The sequence below is a fragment of the Perognathus longimembris genome, chromosome 7 (genome assembly GCF_023159225.1).
Source record: "Perognathus longimembris pacificus isolate PPM17 chromosome 7, ASM2315922v1, whole genome shotgun sequence".
In the NCBI taxonomy this organism is placed as follows: Eukaryota; Metazoa; Chordata; class Mammalia; order Rodentia; family Heteromyidae; genus Perognathus; species Perognathus longimembris.
In genome coordinates this window covers 79,264,457-79,285,523 of record NC_063167.1, presented here as the reverse complement: position 1 = coordinate 79,285,523, position 21,067 = coordinate 79,264,457, and the positions used below count along the sequence as shown (strand labels likewise).

At 37.4% G+C, this 21,067-nt stretch overlaps 1 protein-coding gene across 3 annotated transcripts in view; it reads left to right on the top strand.

Moving 5' to 3' along the window:
* Positions 1-21,067, top strand: part of Dpyd (dihydropyrimidine dehydrogenase) — a 706,501-nt gene that overhangs the window by 455,508 nt on the left and 229,926 nt on the right. For all 3 annotated transcript variants that reach the window (XM_048352019.1, XM_048352018.1, XM_048352017.1), the window contains 2 exons: positions 78-146; positions 7,261-7,344. In XM_048352019.1, the coding sequence (XP_048207976.1) occupies positions 78-146; positions 7,261-7,344 (153 nt within the window). The remainder of the gene's footprint in view (positions 1-77; positions 147-7,260; positions 7,345-21,067) is intronic.

The following is a 21,067-nucleotide window of genomic DNA, read 5'->3' as shown; positions in this document are numbered from 1 at the left end:
TAAATGTATGTATACAAATCATTGTGTAGAATAGTATAACTGCTTGAACTGACATTCTTCCCATTTTCATTTTGAAGATTGTGATTGCCAGTCTCATGTGCAGTTATGACAAAAATGATTGGATGGAGCTCTCCAGAAAGGCTGAGGTATATTTATTTTAATATCATATTTATTTATTCTATTTCTCCTATCTTTATTAGCTTTAAATAAGGAGCTGCCATGAAAAAATAATACAGTAGGAGTAAAATTGAATTGAAAATGTAAGTTAAAACATTGCTATTATAATTTGTTTACCCGGTGTTTTCATTAGAATGATGGAAATGTAAATTTAAAAGGAATTTATTCTCTAAAAGTGGTCCCTGGGATTTCACACTACCTACAAATCCTTTATTCTCTGGAACCATATACTTTCTATTTGCATATTAAGCAAACTATATATTATGATGGATGCCATGATAAAATTTAATTCTACCTTTGAGAGTCTAACTTGATCTTACCTTGCCTTTAGGCTAAATTTTTTGACAGTAAGAGAAGAAATTTTGAATATAAAACTCTTGAATATTTAAAATATAAAAGGCTCATTTAATACTGCTCTAGATTGAATACAGACATGCATAAAATGATCAGAAAGAAGGCTTCTGAATGGAACACTAGCCAGCAGGTTTTCCATAATATAAATTACATCTTGCACAAATGCAAAACAACTAACCATGTGCCTCAAATTTGTATTTCAAATAGAAAAATACATCCTTAAAATTGTACAGATATGTCCATCATTCTGTCATGAAACTTAGGCTAGATAATCTTAGCTGAGATTTCCTGAAAAACTTGGCTATACAGGAAGATCCACCCTAACAAAATCTTTGAAATAATTGACTTCACATTTAACAGTATTATAATGCCCTATCATATTCAGAAATTGTTGATCGTCCATTTTATTTGGATATTTCCTAACTGTGGGAAGAAAAATTACTTCTGGGATAGGGGGTGTGCGAAATTACACATGATCTGTAATTGGCTTGGTGATCTCCTGTGCTGGGTCCATTTTATACATGTATTTACCTAATTGACCATGAAATCGTCCACACAGCCCCTGCTTGGCATGAGCTTTGCCAATTCTAAGCTGACTATGATGAATGGCTTTATCACGCTGCATGCTTCCTTGCCTTTCTGCAAGAAGAAAATACATTACAAAATATTTTCTTCAGTAATGAACATTAATTTTTAAATTGGTAAATTTGCTTATAAAAACCAAAAACATTAAATTATAAACATACTATGTTATGTAAACTTCTGTTTCACATTCCATGCCTCCTTTTAATTGCAGTTTTATTTACTATCACCTTCTCAGCACTCCATAGCAAAATAAATAGGGAAGAAGCAATGGAAGGAGGTAGGAAAGAATTGGAGAGAGGGAGAGAACAATGGTGGAAGGGAAGGAGAGGAGGGAGGGAGGGAGGGAGAGAGGGAGGGAGGGAGGAAGGAAGGAGCTGAGACACCACTCTACAAGAGAACAATTTACTTATCAGGAGGATCTAGCTTGTAAATGATGTTAATTAAAAACCCAAACCTCCTTTGCTGTAGTCCTAAGCCTGAAGAATTACATGAAGGAAATACGCTCAGGTCTTTCAAGTGCCTCTGGAGGGCAACATTTGTAGCACAATTCTATCACATCTCATGTGGAAAGTGCCCAATAACATTTTTTTTATAGAGTCCTTATCTTGTTCTGTTTTTATGAACACATCTTCCAAGCACATATAAGATTTTCTTACAATAAGAGACCACATTAAAAGAAATCAACAAAAATGTTTTCCAGCCAAAGTTGCTATACTACCTAGCATGTTTTTTTCTTCAGGGTTTGGTGATAGTAATAATATGGAAGAATTCAGATATGACACCTGCCCACTTGCATGCCAATTATTTTAGGTCTAGCAAGTAACTTGATGTGGAGTGTATATTTTTAATTCATAAAGTCACTCTCCACATGATGGATTATTTTTTGAGTTGGACAATAGGGAGATGAAGAAATCTACCCTCAGCTTTTTACTTCTATTTCTGAACCCAGATGAGACATGTATATTAGAGAAGCATACATACAGCTGTATATAATCAATACTAAAATGAAAATGCATGTTAAAAATAAAATTTGTGCAAGGGAAGGTGTTTGTCTATCTATCTATCGTCTATCATCTATCTGTTTAGCTAAAGTCTACCATGTTGTTTTCCTATTTTTAGTAGATATTTAAGACTACATGAGTAACGTTTTAATGAACTTACATACATATATGTATATACATATATATTTACTTCCAATAAATGATCTAGCTTCACTGAGACATTGGTAGACTATTCTGACAATGGAAAAGGAGATTTATGAAGCATATATGATGTGTACATTTCCTGACATATCAAAATACTGGGTGTGTTTCTATATGTATTGCCACTTTAACTCATTTTTTATCGACAATAACATTATAGATCTCTTCTTTCATCAGTCCAAAATATTTTCATTATTTTAATATCCAGACTTGACCTGGGTCCTGTACAGTCCTTTCTTTATTTTCCCAGTGTTACCTTTGGTACATTCTCTACATTTTAGTTTTTGTTGCCTTTGTCTTTTCTTACTGTTCTAGTGATTGCTCCCAGGACATTGTGCATATTAGACAGGCACTCTTCCTCTTATTTTCACATGCACTTTCCCGGCCCCTGTACTTCACATAACAATTTCTTATGGTATTGCAGAGAAGTTTCAAAATTATTAAATTGTCAGGCTCTTTCTGTTCCCCCTGCCTTCTCTCTTCACTTCATAAAGTGATGATTCACAGAGCAAGTATTGAGATTTACACATGGTTATTCTCTCTTGACACAAAGCAAGCTACATAGGGGTGAGGACCGGGGTCTTGAGGTGATTAAGAGCCAAAGCTGGAGATTTTTTTTTCAAACAGGGTCCTGATGAGGAATTGATATCATGGTTTGAATCACATAAGGAAGGTCAAATACAGGTGACCGCACTCTTCCTCACAGAGTAAAAAATAAAGAGATCAGAAGCCAGGTACTTCTTACCCAGGGCAGAATGAGAGAGAGAGAGAGAGAGAGAGAGAGAGAGAGAGAGAGAGAGAGAGAGAGAGAGAGAGAGATCAACTGGAGAAGAGAAGCAATAATTAGTTAACTAGTTTTGGCTCCAGTCATTTCAGTGTACCATATTCAGAAAGTTTTGAATCTCAAGGACCTCCTACTGTTATGAATAAAGACTAGATGAAGATTTAGAAAGTATAGCTTAAAGCCAGGGGCTGATAGCTAATACCTGTATTCCTAGCTACTCAGGATGGGAAGAGCTGAGGATCACAGGTCAGAGCCAGCCTAGGCAGAGAAAGCCACGAGATTCCCATTTCTAGTTAACCAGCAAAAAGGTTAGAATAGTAGGCATATGGCACAAGTGGTAGACTGCAAGTGCAGCCCTGAGTAGTACACACACACACACACACACACACACACACACACACACACAGTTACTTAGAAAATCATCTTGTCTTATGCATTCATTTAACAGAAGAAACTTTAAAAAACCCAATGATTATGCCATTGATACCCTGTAGTGTAGTGCTGTCCTTGCTCTGCTTAGATTTTGATGCCCTTTGCCAGCCCCCCTGCCCTGCAACTCTTCCCTTCCTGATAATATTCTTTCTTGCTCTACTCAGGTTCTAACACCTCACCTGGGGCCCCTTCTTCAAATCCTCAGTCATCTTCCTTTTGCTGTCCCATACAATGGCTTTATAACTATTCTGATCAGGATAAAGAAGGAAATGGAGGGCTGGGAATATGGCCTAGTGGCAAGAGTGCTTGCTTCGTATAGTTGAAGCCCTGGGTTCGATTCCCCAGCACCACATATGTAGAAAACAGCCAGAAGTGGCACTGTGGCTCAAGTGGCAGAGTGCTAGCCTTGAGCAAAGAGAAGCCAGGGACGGTGTTCAGGCCCTGAGTCCAAGGCCCAGGACTGGCAAAAAAAAAAAAAAAAAAAAAAAGAAAAAAAAAGAAGGAAGTGGAAAGGGGAGGAAAGGAGAGAGTGAATAGAAAGAAGAATTTTGTATTTGACTTTGCTTTATTTATTGTACCAGGTTGTGTTTTTCTTATCACAATTTCTTTGCAAGCTTTTATCAATTAATTTTGAGAATTTTAGAAGCTACATCACTGACACAATTCAAAGATTTACTCAGAATCGTTTTCTTTTTCTTGCCTTTTCTTTTCTGGTCTGAGGAATAAATAATATCAAACAACGTGAGATAGATTAAGTCCTTTCAGATCAAGGCAGATGATGGGCAGATCAGAAGTTTGGGTCATATGGATGAATGGTAATAAAATTACATAAATATGTGACAGAGAGTTGGAAGATGGATAGATACTGACTGATAGATCGTTTGATTAATATAGATAGATAGATTTATGTAATACTAACTTCATTCTAGGTATTGTCACAAGTCACTTATATGTTTAATTATGTAGCCCTTCCAATCCTTGTTGCTTATTGCCATTGTTTCCCACTTTTTGGACATAAAGGAATGAAGGAAAAGCTTAAAAAAGTTTAAAAAGTTAAATAGTTCACTCAAGCTCACAGAGCGTATATATATGGTAAAAATAGAATTCAAAGTCATGAGTTCTAGCTATTGAGTTTACATATCACCCTACTTCTTGTAGATAGATGGAGAATAATTAGAAAATGTGAGAAATTAGAAAGCAAATGTTTCCTGACACTGCCTTCACAAGATTATTTTACAATCATTTAGGTGAGGCAGAGTTAATCTTGGGCTAAGTAAACTAAAAAGCTTGTGACTAACATGAGCCAGAATAAATATCCAGTTTCAGATAATTTAATACTTCATGCTCATTCAGCAATTAAACCTTTTGAATGGCTATAGTTGCTTGGAAATGGAATTAATTGCCTTTTAAGGTGGTGTGCTTCCTGTGACAAGAAGATTCAAGGAGAGACACAGGAATGTTCCCACTCTCTGGGTGTGGCCTTCATCTGCAGTCTTTGAAGGTCTAGCTGAATGGTTCAAAGGCTATCTCAGTTGTGTTTGGTTAGGAGATGTTGTGATGTGTGTGTAATGTTCTGCACATTTTAATAATTAGTCCTGATAAGACTTTATACCGGACAAGCACTAACTTGTACTAAGTGTCTATTGGACAAGTACTAACTTGCTTCAAGTTTCAAAGCCATAAAGACATCAGGCTGTTCTTTCCCCCACCTCCCTAGTAGAAGGTAACAACTCCAGGTCTGAAATAAATGGTTTCTAATAAGTGATAATAGAACACAGGCTCTACAGTCAAAATGTTTGGGATCAAATTCCTACATACTATTATAATCTGTGGAAGGCTGGATTAATCACTTGAACTTTTTATGCTTTGGTTTATCACATATGAAATGGAAATAAAGATAAACCCTTCCTCTTGGAGTTACTTTGAATATAAAGTAAGTTCAAACATACCAAGAGTCTATATGATATAATGTTAGTACTCTATTAATACCATCCATTATTATCTAGTATATAGTAGTTCATTAAAAATTTGCAATGCAATATTCATAATGTAAGTATATATACAAGTGTTGCCTAAATTTACCAAACCCCAAACAATATGAATGTGCTATTACTTGCTACACTGTAGTTAAATAAACAAGTCTAAGTGAAATATCTGAAGTAACTAGAGAAAATGGAGTATTGTGTATCATTGCAATGTAGACCTTAAGTGAATTATTCCCACATGGCATGAATTCTGAGATAGGCTATGTTATCTGCAGTTTTCATTTGAACAGCTGCAGACAAAGAGTTAATTGGCTTGCCCAAAGCCTTCTTGTTGGGAGGGAGGTAGAGAGCTCAGAGTTCAGCAGGCTGGGTTTTATATGTGTTCACTACCAAGCCAAAGGCAAGAAAGTATGATTTACAGTCACATTTAATAACATGAAGCAATATAAAATTGCATTCAGTGGCAATCACAGGAAAACATAATGAATCCATTTTGAGTAGGCTTCACAAATAGAAGAAAACATACTTTCACTAATTAGTGAAGATAGGCAATAAAGTACACAGAAAAAAATCATGAATGAGTTCTTAAAATTCATAAAGCGGGGAAAAGAGGCTAAAATATTAAACTATTAAACAGAAAGGGGATCTGTTATAATTAGGAACGTGTGTGTGTGTGTGTGTGTGTGTGTGTGTGTGTGTGTACAAGGCTCTGATGTCAGGGTTTTGCACTTCCTTAGCGGGTGCTCTACTCTTTGAGCAATGTCTCTAGGCTGGGTTATTGTTTTTCATTTTGGAGATTTCCTGTCGGACTTTCCTTCCAGGTTTCTCTGGATTTCAGTTCCCTGTGAGAAGTGAGCCACAAAGCCCAGCTAAATAGTAAACTTAAATAGACATGAGATAATAGACCTGATATATTACTGAAAATTATTCAAGCTTCTAGCTGGTCTTATTTAAAAAGGACTTGTGGTATTGCTAAATTAACTGCAATTATTTATCCAACAACCCTCAATTTATTATATTAAATTTTTAAGTATTTTGTTTAATCTTAGATTTTTAACAGAAGAGTTTCTAAAAATGTTGAGTTTATGAGTATTCCCAACTACTATGTTAATTCTGACAGAATTCATTTCTATACTAAACTATTAATGATTTAAATAAGGAGACATTCAATTGACTTATTAAAACCAGATAAAACTATTAATAATTCATGCTTCCAACCATGGTCTGCATTAAATATGATAAAATTGGTATTATGTTTAATCTTAGTCATTCATTTAGCTAGCTGACTATCTTTTCCATTGCATGCATTTTTTCTTTGTATCAAAGTACCCAGTATTTCTATAAAAATAGAAGTTATTTAGGAATGAATAAAGGGGATGTCTGAGTGATAAGAACTCTCTACTGCCTTAACAACTATGCTTGTCACCTTGCCTCCTATGTTTGAGATCTTTTGCCTATGAGATTGCTATTATTGTAATACAACAATTAATGATACTAAATATCAAGCATATAGAGAGAACATACAATCACATGTTTCACCCATTCAGAAAGTATTTTCTTGATGTGGTGTTGATTGTACACTTTTTGGTTTGAGAGAAATAGAATACACCCAAGAAGATAGCTGTTAAAAGAAGTGAGTAGTTTAAATTTAGCAAATGTGACTTGTTATCAGTGGTGAGAACATATTGGTATCTGAATGAAATTTTGCCTCTGTTTTCATTTTTCTTTCCATATTTTAAAGGCTTCTGGAGCTGATGCCCTGGAGTTAAATTTATCATGTCCACATGGCATGGGAGAAAGAGGAATGGGCCTGGCTTGTGGACAGGTAAGGGTCTGGACGGTGTGTTTGTGTTCATGTGTGTATATCTGTGTAACACAACAGGCCCTAGAATTGATGGTTAAGATCCACACCTTAGGCAAAGAGTTCCATGGATCACATGACTGTCTGGAACCTTCCAGGTCTGCCTGAGTTGTTTAAATATTTAGTGCTTAAAAAGTGGAAAATGAGGAAAGCTGGAATTACAGTAACTGTTTAGTTTTATTGAGGAAAATATCACATTATGTGCTTGACAGAAAGTAATATAACAAATAGTTTTTAAAAGCGCTGAAGCAGAATTAGCTGATTTCAGAGGCAGTGTTCTTTATTCATTCCTGATGTTGATCCAGTTTCCCTGGGGCAATATACTGTACAAAATGCATTGTTCTTAGTGATTTTGTAGTAAATGGGGCATAGCACAAATTGCATTTTACATTTTTTAGCATATGATCATTATTCCCTAACTACATTTAGGGAGTTACCAAAAGACTTCGATGCTATTTTTATTTGGGGATACGATAAATGAAACTTTCATAGTAAAATGTTTTCAAAAACATAATGAATAAAAAGCAAGAAGATTCTTCTTACCCTCTCCTCTTGCAAGAATGAACGGGGGATGTGAGTAGAATGCAGGCAAGAATGCCTTGTTATATGCTGCAGAACAGGGAAAAAGTAAGGAATGCGTTGGGTCTAAGGAGAGTGAAGATGCTGAAAGGATGACACAGAGCAAGATGCATTGTATACACAAACTGCTTTGTTGAATGGCAAAAATTCAAAGTAGAACCTGAAAATTCTGACAAGTGAGAGAAGGAGTGGGGTGGGAGGGATGGGTGAGAATTTCAAAAGGCTCAAGAGACATGGTTTCCATAGACTACTGTGCTGAATGGCAACTCTTTTGCACAACTACTTAAAGAAAACAAAGAAATGTATTTAAAGAATTTTTTTAAAAATGTGAGAAGATACAGCAATATAAATAAAATGTTCCCAATTTTAATATACCTAGGGACAGTGTTGTGTGTTAAGGAGGGATGGAAAAGTTTAATGCTAACAAAACCAAGTGTTTTGCATCTAGTTTCACTATAAAGCCCACGGGATAACAGTGCAAATGGAATAAATTGGGGTGTTGTAGTTTCAGATGGGTTTTCCAGTACTAGGAAGATTATTTTCATGTTCACTTCTGGTTCAGAACCCTGTTTAGAGTAGGTACACAACTTTTTACCCCTTTCTCTCAAGTGATTGAATTGATATGAATCAAACTCAGAGGTCTTTAATTTGGGAGGAGAAAAATAATCTGCTTATTCAAATGAACATGAATTGCTATTTTCAGAATTTGCATTCAAAGAGGTTTTTAAGGGACTTGGTAAATATTTAATTAGCATTCCGAATAGATTTGTGACTCAAGAAGAAATCATTCCTGGGCAGCAGCAGGAGAGAAGAGAGTCAAATATTTTTAAAATACATACACTTGCTTCTAAGCTTCTATTTACAACAAATTACCCAGAGGTCATCAAAGGTGGGAAATGGACTTCACAACTCAGTGTGCCCTGGTCTAGGAAAAATAACATTGTCTCTGCATCACAGGTGGAGGTAACTGTGTTCACAAATGTAACATAATTTGAGGAGGATTCAAAGAGGAATGTGGAGACACTGAACATAGACTTGAATTAAAACATTTTTCCTTCTCAGGCAAGGTCTCCCTTTACCCATTTCTTACTTTGAATCTCAGAACCCAGATAGTTATCTTCACTAGGGAACAAAAACAACAATAAGAAACAGCTCAAGAGAATGTAAGTCTATAGGCTCATTTATTAAGGAAAGATACACTCTAATATTTAGCCCTTGGTAGAAATATAGCAATTATTTCGAAAACCTTGCCTAGGTTGCAATTGAGATTCCTTAATTATTAATTATTTATTTATTTGGAATAGGCTTTTTGCTATATGAACTCATCTAAGCCTATCCAGCTTTGAAATGTCTGAGGGTGCATCCTTGCCAGAGAGTTCTTTAGCCACATAAATTTTTCCTCAGCCTATGGATGAATGAGAATGCCAAGTACTAAAAATAATAATAATAAAAAATAAAAAAGAAAGGAAGGAAGGAAGGAAAGAAGGAAGAGGGAAGGAAGGAAGAAAGAGAATGAGAAAGATAGAAGGAAAAGAAAAAAGAAATTACAGTCAGATATATCATTAAGAATTCTAAAACTCCAGGAAAACATGTTCCCAAGAATGATAAATCTTGGCAGAAGAAAACAAGAATATTTCCATTTCAACTAATAGTTATGATCTGTAAAACAGGAACCAACTTGTCCTTCCAAATAAATTGTTTTCCGTTGAACTATATTTTCTTATAAATTATGTAATTGAAAACTAACACTAGTTTCAGGGGTAGGGGCAACTGAGATAAGTTAGCTCAGGTTGGCTGTCTCAAGTCCACTCTCCTTACTAAGTTTCAAAGTCTGGAACACTTGCAAACTGATCTGACGGAAATCCATGCCCAGTGCTGGGGAGCAGAAGAGTGATTCCAAATGGATTTGCAGCTCTTTTCTGTGTGCCAAGCACAGGGCTAAATGTTTGCATGAATAAAACATGGTATTGGCTCCATGGCTAGAGTGTTTACATGTTTAAAGCTAGGCTCTGGTGGCTTTCACTTGTAATTATTCTATTCAGGAGGCTGAGATCGGAATAATCACAGTCTGGAGCCAGCTCAGACAGAAAAGTTCTCTAGACTCCATTTTCAAAATCATCAGCAAAATGCTGGCAAGAGGAATGGCTCAAGAAATAGAGCACCAGCATTGAGCAAGGAACTCAAGCAAGCCAAATGCTCTTTCAAATCCCCTGGTACTGCTCCCCCCAACCCCCCCTCCCCCCGGCAAAAAAAGAAAAGAAAAGAAAGACATTTAACAGACATTTTCTACTACAGCACATTTTTCCTATCTAAGAATTTGTACTTTTCACCTCTATCTCAGGTTTTCTCATAAATATTGAATAAGTGAAGGAAGTTTAACATGACAGTTTGTGCACCTAGTAGATTTCTGCCTGTCTATAACCAGCATAAATTATATGTAACTAATTAGGTATAAAATAAATGACCAAAAGTCTTGAAATTGTGAACAGGAAGAAACATAATATCTAACTGTAGCCACTATATATATTTTTTCTTCTTATTGTCAAAGTGAAGTACAGAAGGGTTACAGTTTTGTATGTAAGGCAAGTCCATTACTTACCCAACTTGTTACCTCCTCCCTCATTTTCCCTCATCTTCTCCCGCCCCAGTTCCTCTCCCCCCACCTCATGAGTTGTACAGTTGGTTTACACCCATTGGTTTTGTAAGTATCATTACTGCAATGGTTTGTCCTTTTAGCCTTTGTGTCTCATTTTTGGTATTCCCTTTCCCTTCCCTAGTTCCAATACAGGCATATACAGTATCTGGGGTACTAAGATCAGATACAGTGATAGCAGGGGTAAAACCATGGGGAGGTAATATGAGAGGAATTTGGCATGTTGAAAATAATTACAACAATGATTTACCACTTGTTTCCATAACTTGGAGTACATTTCACTTAGCATCATCTTATGTGTTCACACGGGCATAGCTATTGGGCTATTGTGATCTTCTGCTATGACTATTCTAGACATGTAGTAATTATTCTCTAAGAGAGAGAACATAGGTCCTTGTTTCTTTGGGTCTTGTAGCCACTATATTGACTTGCAATATTTAGAGACAAAGAAAATCTCAAGCTGACCTTGATAATTTGAACTGCATCTTTAATATAAAATGTACCTTCTTATAACCTTAAAAAGGAAGTGGACCTATAGCTCAAGTGCTATAGTGCTAGATTTGAGCAAAAAAGCCAAAATGAGAGAGCAGTGCTATGTTTAAAAAGAATCTCTTAGGAAATCATTCTTTTCTTCCTTCTTTCTATTAATCATATATGTATGGTACCTTGAACAAACCATTTCCTCTTTGGCAACATGTCTACGTCTAAATATAGAATTTGAATGAGTTGACCTTCCAACTTTAATATTCTATGAATGTAAACATTAGAGAGAACAGGCTAATAACTCATTTCTAATCTACTCTAAAAAATTAATAATTCTTAGTATGTTGTTCTTTTTAAAAACACTTTAATATCTTCCTAGTCTGTGTAATGGTTTATGAAGAATGTGCTCAAAGATCCTCAAGGAATGCCTAAAACCAAGGCTCATACCAAGGCCTGGAGATACACATCCTAATGATAAAATTTCATCAATGAATTAGGCACAGGGAGAGATCCACCGTAATAATTAATAATAAAATCATACGGTTACAACAGTGTACAATTATAACAGTTATTTAAAGCTTATGACTTCAGGGCTGGGGATAGGGCCTAGTGGCAAGAGTGCTTGCCCCATATACATGAGGCCCTGGATTCAATTCTCCAGCACCACATATATAGAAAATGGCCAGAAGTGGCGCTGTGACTCAAGTGGCAGAGTGCTAGCCTTGAGCAAAAAGAAGCCAGGGACAGTGCTCAGGCCCTGAGTCCAAGGCCCAGGACTGGCCAAAAAAAAAATAAATAAATAAATACATAAATAAATGAAAAACAGAGCTTATGACTTCTTTTCTTCTGGAAATTTCCACTGAATGCTTTGACACCAGGGTTGACTATGAATAACTGAAACCACAAAAAGCAGCACAGATTAACCTAGTGCCCATAAACATTGCTACTCAGCAGGCTGAGATCTAAGGATCTCTGTAAGAAGCCAGCCCAGACCAGACAGAGAAGTCCAGGAGACTCTTATCTCAAATTAACCAACAAAAAACCTGGGAGTGATAGAGCAGCATCCTTCAGCAAAAAGAAGCCAAACAAGCAGGCCAGATACGGAGTTATAAATCCAGCACTGGCGTGTGTGAAGTACACACACACACACACACACACACACCAAAAAGATCAAAAGGGACTGCTGTACTTTCGTGTTTCCCAATTATTATACACCAGCTATGCTGCTGAGGTTTTTTTCATATTTTACTCTATTTGAATAATGAAGGCTGAATGTACTTTAAGTGCAAATTTCTTGCTTACTATGTGTTCAGCCTTAGGTCTGATAAGTAGCATCACCAAAATAAGAATAAGAATAATGGGGAGAACTAGGAGGAGGCGGAGGAAGAGGAGGAAATGGTGAAGGAGGAGAAGTAGTAGTAAATAAAATTTCATCTGGATATGGTATCATACACCTGTAATTCCAGCTACTTAGAAGACTGAAGTCAGAAGATCAGAATCCCAAATCCAGCTTGAACTCTATAGCACCAAGGCTCTATTCCCAAACAAAAACGCTCCCCTCACCCCTGAAAAAGGCGAATAAAGATCTAAGTCTGGCTTTATAATATTACTTCTACATGGAATGCATACACCTTTGACTGAAATTATCCATCTAGAAATCACTTCACCAACTGCATGCATATTGTTAATCAATCAAAATTTCCATGAAGCCTGGGAATGTGGCTTAGCAGTAGAGTGCTTGCCTAGCACACATGGAGCACTGGGTTTGATTGCGTAGCACTACATAAGCAGAAAAAGCCAGAAGTGGCACTGTGGCTCAAGAGGTAGAGTGCTAGCCTGGAGCAAAAAGAAGCCAGGGACAGTGCTCAGGTCCTGAGTCCCAAACCCCAGGACTGGAAAAAAAATTCAAAAGGAAGGAGCGTGTAAGTGAGAGAGTGTCAAAGATGGACCAAGGAGGCGTACTCTTATTTGAATGTATGGTGACCTAGAATTTAAATCTCTGTCTATGAATTTGGGTTTCTTTACCAAAGACTCTCAAGAGGCTATGAAAACGGTTTTTCCTCTGGCTCTTGTAGGCTTCTTCAGTGACTTCAGATCAGTGACTTTAATACCATCATTGTGGGTGATTACGACAACTAGACAACTATTCTGATAAAGATTCCTTCAGATGGAATGTTCCCAAAGAGTAGCATAATGAGAGGAGAGATTGCTCGTGCCTCACAGGTGGCGCAAGGACCTGAGTAAAGATGGACTGGCCCTCCCTCTTCTTACACATCCTCTGCAGAGAATTTCCAGACTCAGAATTATTCAGCTGGTCTCTGAGTCCATATTGTCTTTAGGCATATATTGTGCTGCTTTTATGATGACTTAGCCAAACAAGAATGGAAAAGCCTAAAAGAAATAAATCTTAATATGTTTAAGATCTTGAATGGTTATTAACCCAGATAAAATCACCCAAACCCATACTTTGCTACTTCCCTCCTGATCTGTTTTCTCTGTCTGCATTTAATTTGCACAAACTCTATGCTTATTAAAATTTAAAACAACAACAACAACAAGGGAAAGAGAAGCTTTGTTTCTGATTCATCATGACAACATCCCCTCTCCTCCCCCCAGGACATTAAACACAGATTATTACTCTTACCCTTGCCAGAGAACAGATGTCTGTCACCAGGAACAGAATCCAAAATAAAGTGTGTGGACTACACTGGCCCAGATGTGCAAGGATTTCTCATGGGAAATAAAGCCTTTCTCCAACAGCTGGGTTAACAGATCCTCTGTCTTGTACATTGTACATTGTCCAAGGCGTGATGGCTACAGCTCAGCTTGGAACAGCTCCCTATTAAATGTCCACAGAGGGGACAATCTTTGTATTAAAAAAAAATCTCTAAAGCCCAAACTGGAATGTCACTCTATTTCCTATATTTCTCACAGAGCTAAAACTCAATAACACTGGATATGAGAATTATAACATGTTAGAGATAGGAAAGTAAGAGCTCCAATGGTGGTAAAATAAAATCAACTTAAGCAGGAGTGTCCCTTCTGGCTTCTGTTGGAAGATTGTTGTTGAGTTCCATTTGCTTTGTGAATAATGGTTAGTTATCAAATGAAACCTCTTTGCCCTCTGGTATTTGATTCCTCTTGTCATTTCTGCCTTTCATTTCTTGGAGACATACCTGTGGTAAAGTTGCAAGGTGACTGATCATGTTCTGATCAACATGAACATCTGCAGATTTAGGCTTCAGTTGGAATTTGAGTCTTAGGATCCACTGAATAAATGTGGGCGGGGCTAAGCTGACCTCATTGGGTTTGTTCTCCAATAAGACCCATTTATAAATCTGGAAAGCAGTGCACATTGAATTAACATAGTCCAGTGAAGAAACATGACAAAGGGCTGTGTGGTGAACACTCTAAAAAAGAAAAGACTTAATCTGATATTACTCATATTCATCAATTATTTTCTTTCTTATATTCCTGGAGGGTTTATAATTTTTGAAGTGTTTTAAGATAAATCATCACCTTTAAAGTTTATAAGTAAAAGTATCCAGAGTCAAAGGAAAATAGGTGATTTGTGCTGTATTATGCTACTCACAAGTTTGTTTGATTTTGATTCTCAGCCATTTGCATAGACAAGGGTGTTCACACAAGTGAATAACTACAGGAGGTCTTTAAGAAGCATTTCTGTGACTGCTAACATTTTCCCTAAAGCTGGATCCTTATGAGTTTTTTTCAATTGTAGTTATTAATAGTTGTTAATGACATACAATGCTTTTTTCATTAAAAGTTATACTTTCTTAGTATAGGATGAAATACCATATAAAAACATCAGTTCAGAAAATATTATTGTTCTACATGGTCATTCATGGGTAATAAATGGGATATTACCTATTGATGTTTTACAGGAAAGATATTAGATGTATACTTTTAATTTAAGCTGCTTTTTATTGTGCTTACTATTTGTTATAATCTAGAAATTAGAAGGAAAAGCAAAAGTCTAAAAAAAACCACAAAAATGAACAAACAAAAACAGTCTGGCTATAGTGACTCATACCTGTGATCCTAGCTACTCAAGATGGTAAGATCTGAGGATTGTGGTTCAAATCCACCCCAGGCAGAAAATCCATGAGACTCTTATCTCCAATTAACTGCCAAAAAGTCAGACGTGAGGTCATAGCCCAAGTGCTAGAGCACTCTCCTTTTTTTATTCAATTTAATTTTATTGTCAAGGTGATATACAGAGGGGTTACAATTACATACATAAGGTAGTGAGTACATTTCTTTACAAATATTGTTATCCCCTTCCCTTATTTTTCTCCCACTTTCCCTCTGCCCTCAACCCCTCTCCCCCTCCCAAGTTGTAAAGTTTATTTCCAACATATTGTTTTGTGAGTATTACTGTTGCATTTGTTCATCCTTTGTCCTTTGTCTCAAACAGCACTTTTCCTGAATGAAAAAGCTAAAGGAAAGTACCCAGGCCCTGAGTTCAATACCCAGTGCTGGCACACACCCAAACACCCTAGTGATTTATAATTGTAAGCCTTAGACATTCATTACCTTTATATAGATAGTATATAGAAGATAAAGTGACAAACAGTAGATAGTATTTTTGAGGTGACAGGAATGAAAATACAGTTTTCATGATACAAATAAACCATAACTCATAAAAGCCTTTTTTGTGTAAAAGGTTTTTTTTAAACTTGTATGTATTTGGTCAGCTCTGCTTGTTTTCTATGCATTGTGCTGAGTATTTCTACTTATGGATTCACAATTGCTTCCCAATTGAGTATTAAGGAAGAAGGCCAAGCACATTCTCCACATTAAAAACAAAAAACAGCCAAGAGCTGGTGACTCAAGCATGTAATCCTTGCTACTCAGGAGCCTGAGATCTGAGAATCATGGTTTGTAGCCAACCTGGGCAGAAAAGTCCATAAGACTCTTATCTCCATTTAAACATGTGAACTTCTGGTTAGAAGTGCAGCTGTGGCTCAAAGTAGTAGAGTGCTAGCCTTGAGCCAAAAAGCTCAAAAACAGCACCCAGGCCCTGAGTTCAAGCCCTATGACTGACAATAAGAGAGGCTATGAGACTCTCTTCTTCTAGAGATCAGTATAATTCTAGCACTTGGTGTTTTGAAAGCAATTTTTGGATAGACTGAAGGAATGTCTGAATGAGTGAGTGAATGGTTGAATGAGTTAATCCTTTCAGGCAACTTTAACTCCATATGCAAGGAGACTCTGAACAGGGCTGTGTTATGATTATAACTTCACAAAGGAGGTCCCATCTGTTATAAACAGGGAACTTTGCATTCCAAATCCTTTTTCTTCCCTCTGCCATCAGACTCAGTCATTTACTGCTGGTTTTTTTTTTCCCCCTTAACTACTTTGAGTCCCATATATGTGATTTCTCTAGTATGCTTCGCAAATACTTTTTTTTTTTTTTTGACAGTCCTAGGTCTTGGACTCAGGGCCTGAGCACTGTCCCTGACTTCTTTTTGCTCAAGGCTAGCACTCTATCTCTTGAGCCACAGTGCCACTTCTGGCTTTTTCCCTTTATGTAATGCTGAGGAATTGAACCCAGGGACTGCATGCATGCTAGGCAAGCACTCTAACACTAAGCCACATTCCCCAGCTCTTCAAATCCATATTAATGATGTCAGTCCAAATACACTTAGGTGTACATATTCTCAAAAGTCTCTGTACATTCAACTGAAGTATATCTCCTTTTTAGATATTTTATCATTGGAACTGAGTAATCACTTTCTCTTAAGAAGAATCTTTTTGGAGAGACTGGAGAGTGCCAGACACTGAAAAGGGGGATTTGGGCTCCTTCTTTAAAACCTATACCAAGAAAATTGTACCCTGGGAATCTTATTCCCAGAGGATTCCTGACCTCTTTCAATTAGAAGAACAGCACTGGTTCACACATGCTTTTCATGCACCCACATGCTTTGAGAACACATACAATAGTTTCCACCTATTACATTCATAGTGCTGACCAGCCTCTGACCCAAGGGCTAAGTCACTCAATCCTCCAACAACTCTCTGATTAATTTACAGGCACAGTCCTATTTTTACAGATAGGGGAACACAGGCTCAGTAAAAGCATAACATTTGGGCCAGGGTTTTAGGGCAAGAGAATAGTAGCTGATCTCAAGCATGGCTAGCTGGCTCAGGAGCTCGTTTTCCTGAGCTTCTTAAAAAAAATGTTCCAGAAGTGACGTTTGTCCCTACCAACCACACAGGTTATTGGCACACATCTCTGTATAATGATGTGCTGCTGGATGGGTGGAAGCCATGAAACCCCTCCTACCTGGGCTCAGAGCATGGCTAACAAGTAAGGTGCCTGCCTTGCAAGTGTAAATCCAGAGATGTGCTTGCTAGCACTGGAAAACAAAATAAAATAAAAATTTTAAATGAACAAAATGAAATCTCCTCTATTAAAGCATTATTGACTGCAAAGAGTACTTTCCTGAAAGTGATATAGACAGACAGATGGAGAGATAGAAGTGACTTGGTTGGCCTTTATTTGTATGTGATTTTATTACATTGCACATAGGAACTCATTTGTATAGAAAACCTCTAGCATTTCAAAACAAATTGGTAGGCACAATTAAAAGAGAATGCAGTTGCCCAGTTATTACTGTCAATTATTGAGCTCTGAGTCTGCGTGGAAGTGCATTGATATTGTTCACCTTTGACACTGCGCCTCACCAAGGAGGCTTTAGGAAATGACAGTGGGCAATAGTAATTGTTTAGGAAAAGCTTGAAGAGGGGCAAAAGGAAGCCCTGTGAGCCTTCCTGAGAGAGAATTCACCCTTTCTTCAAATGGTGGGAAGCAGGAAGAATGCTGAGTGCCATGCAGCCCTGTAAGCCAGTCCCCAGCCCCCACCCACCCACCCCTGCACAAAGAGTGGGTCGTTAAGCTATCCAGGCAGTGGGGAGTGTTTTCCTATAGCTGTTGCCCTTTATGGCAGCCTGGCACTAGTGACCATAATAAATTATGCACTTCTCAGTGAGCCTGTGACACAGCTCAGAGGGAGCTGCAGGGGTGTGTGAAGTTTTTTGTTTCTTTTCCTTACAAAGTTCCATGAGGCTCTTTTTCTGTCCTCTCATTCCTTTTTTGCTCCCAGCTACCTATTGGTTTGAGGGTTGTGTGTGTGACAGTTCTTTTGTGCTGCTGGTTTGTCTTTTTTGTGTTATCTTTCACTCCTTTCTTGATCTTGTGTATTCTCTTTTTCTGTCTTGCTGGCCTTGGCCTTGGTTCTCTTTCTCTTCCTGCCTTATTGTCTCACAGAAGACAGAAAAACAACTTCTCTTTTTGTCTGCGTTCTTTTACATGGTGTGGCATACATGTCATTTTCCCCTCAGGAATAGGTGTCCTTCGCTGTATGTACCATTCATTTCCTTTCCAAGAACTCCAAAGCACATGTCCCAGAAGTGCCCAATTCCAGTGGTAATGAAAAACAATCAAAGCAACCTGGACAATCAATTCTTGAGAACAGCCCAGACCTAGTTCTTCTCTGTTCATCCATTCATTTACCACCCAGACTCTGGAAGTTGGTGTTAATTTCAGATTATTCTGTAGTTTAATCTTTTCTCCAACAGGGCTACCTATTCCCAAGTGACCATGTTTTGAAATGGTGTCTTGAAAAGCTAAGTCTCTCCTCATTCTTCCTTTGCTTTTGTACCCATGACTACAGAGGGAAAACATGTCTAGTAGGTGGAGCATCCATCAGCTACTGTAACTCACAAACGATTAATTGAATTACTATCACAAGGCAGGCATCCAGAAGTGTCAGGTCACTGGCTTTGTTCTATCTTTTTAAATCCTTTAATTGATCATATCTGTAATGCCCAGTTTCATTTTGCTGTGGACTTTTTATTTAGAGCCAATAAAGAAGGGCTTCTATATTTTTATTTCATTTTTTTTGTCTCTAATTCAGTGTATCACCTTAGAAAGTGTTGAGCCAGCCAGGTGCTGGTGGCTCATGCCTGTAATCCTAGCTACTCAGGAGCCTGAGATTTGAGGATCATAGTTCAAAGCCAGCCCAGGCAGGAAAGTCTGTGAGATTTGTATCTCCAATTAACCACCAGAAAACCAAAGTGCTGCTGTGGTTCAAGTGGTAGGGTGCTAGCAGTGCCCAGGCGCAGAGCTCAAGCTCCATGACTGACAAAAAAAGTGTTGAACCTGTGTGGCAGAAAACTGCCAAGAATGCGCCAAACTCATCAACCCCATGTTTGCCTTGTAGTTGAAACATCATCAACAACCACTACCAAAAACCCAGTAAGCTTAGCTCCCTTGTGATTATAGATTTTTTGTGATATTCCAGGAGCTGATTGTTAGTAAATTGACATGTGCATTTACTAAATTTTAGTGAGCCACGTGAAAATAGAAAATTGAACTCTTCCTTTCACAGTATTGGTTTATGTGTGTGTGTGTATCTATGTATATATACATATGTAAATCTATTTGCTTTGATCTCTTGCTTAATTTTCTCTTTTCATAAATAGTGTGTCTTCTTGGTCATCCTGTGATCAGCCTCTTCCATTGGACTTCTAGGTTATCATTTTGTTTTAGTTGTTATTTTTACCTTTTTGTATTCATTATAATTATTAATACATTATTAATACATGGCTTACAATATGGCTCACAACCTACAATTCTAGCTCCTCAGGTGAATCTGAGGATCACAGTTCAAAACCAGCTTAGGCACAAAGGTCCACAGACACTTACCTTCAATTAACCACCAAAAAAAGCTGGAAGTGGAGTTGTAGCTCAGGTGGTAGAACACCAGTCTTGAGACAACAACAAGGTGTTAAATTCAAGCATGAATACTGACACGCACACACACACACACACACACACACACACACACACACACACACCATATTAATCACATGAATTAAGGAGTTTCCCTGTGAGATTTCCACACATGGCCTATAGAGGGCTTTGATCATATTCACCCTCTTTACTATAGTTGCAATTTTAATAAAAAGCTATTTGAGCTAAAAAAAAAATTAACTGTTTCTTCCAAGACCACTATGTCTTCTATATTTTTCATGTTTCCTTTGTTCTTTTGATCTTTCTGTTCTCCCTGATGTCTCCAAATTTCTGTTTAACCATTCCATTTCATAGTTTCTTTTCTTCTCGCCTCTTTGAATTCTGTATCTCATCTTCCTCCTACATCAGTTTGTTTTTTAAAGCAAACATTGGTTCCTTTAATATCATTTTGCAACTGTCAGGGGAACAATTTTTCCTATTTTAGTTTTACTAATTGGCCTTTCAGAGGAAAGCCTCTAAGGTGTAATCTAGCTCATTGTAAGCACCCACAGGAATAAGTTAGTTGTCCTGTCAGCTTTCTGAAACAGTAAAATGCTCATGCTAATCTCTTAGGGATTTCTTGCTTCTAATACTTAACTATTTCCTTCTAAGGTGGGAGAGGGAGGAACAGACAGAAAGAGCTGTGGAATGATAGGTTGAAATGAATAAGTACATGTGTTAACTAGGGCATTTGCCTTTTTAAAGGATATCACTGAAAAATATTTAGTGAATTCGGGTAATGTCCTGAGACCCAGGACTTATGGACGGTTGAAGTTTCATTGAACTCCTTGCTAAATAATTTTCCAGGATGAGGAATTAGTCATGTCTTTCATGATTTAACATTGCGCATAAATTCTAATTTGTTTCTTCATTTCTTTTAAGGCATTGGGTTTGAACTCAGGTCGCCGGGCTTGCTCCATGTACTTACTTAGAAGAGTGCTCTACCATGTCAGCAATTTTCCCAGTGTTTATTAAGAGATGGAGGCACATGGACTTTTCTTTTTGGGCTGAATTTGAACTCTGATCCTTATGATCTCAGCCTTCTTGACAGATAAGATTACAGGTATGTGCCACTAAAGCTGAGTGGCTCTAATATTGACTTTTTATTGGCTGCAGTGTGGATTGAACCTTAGCCCTGTAGATAATCTATAACT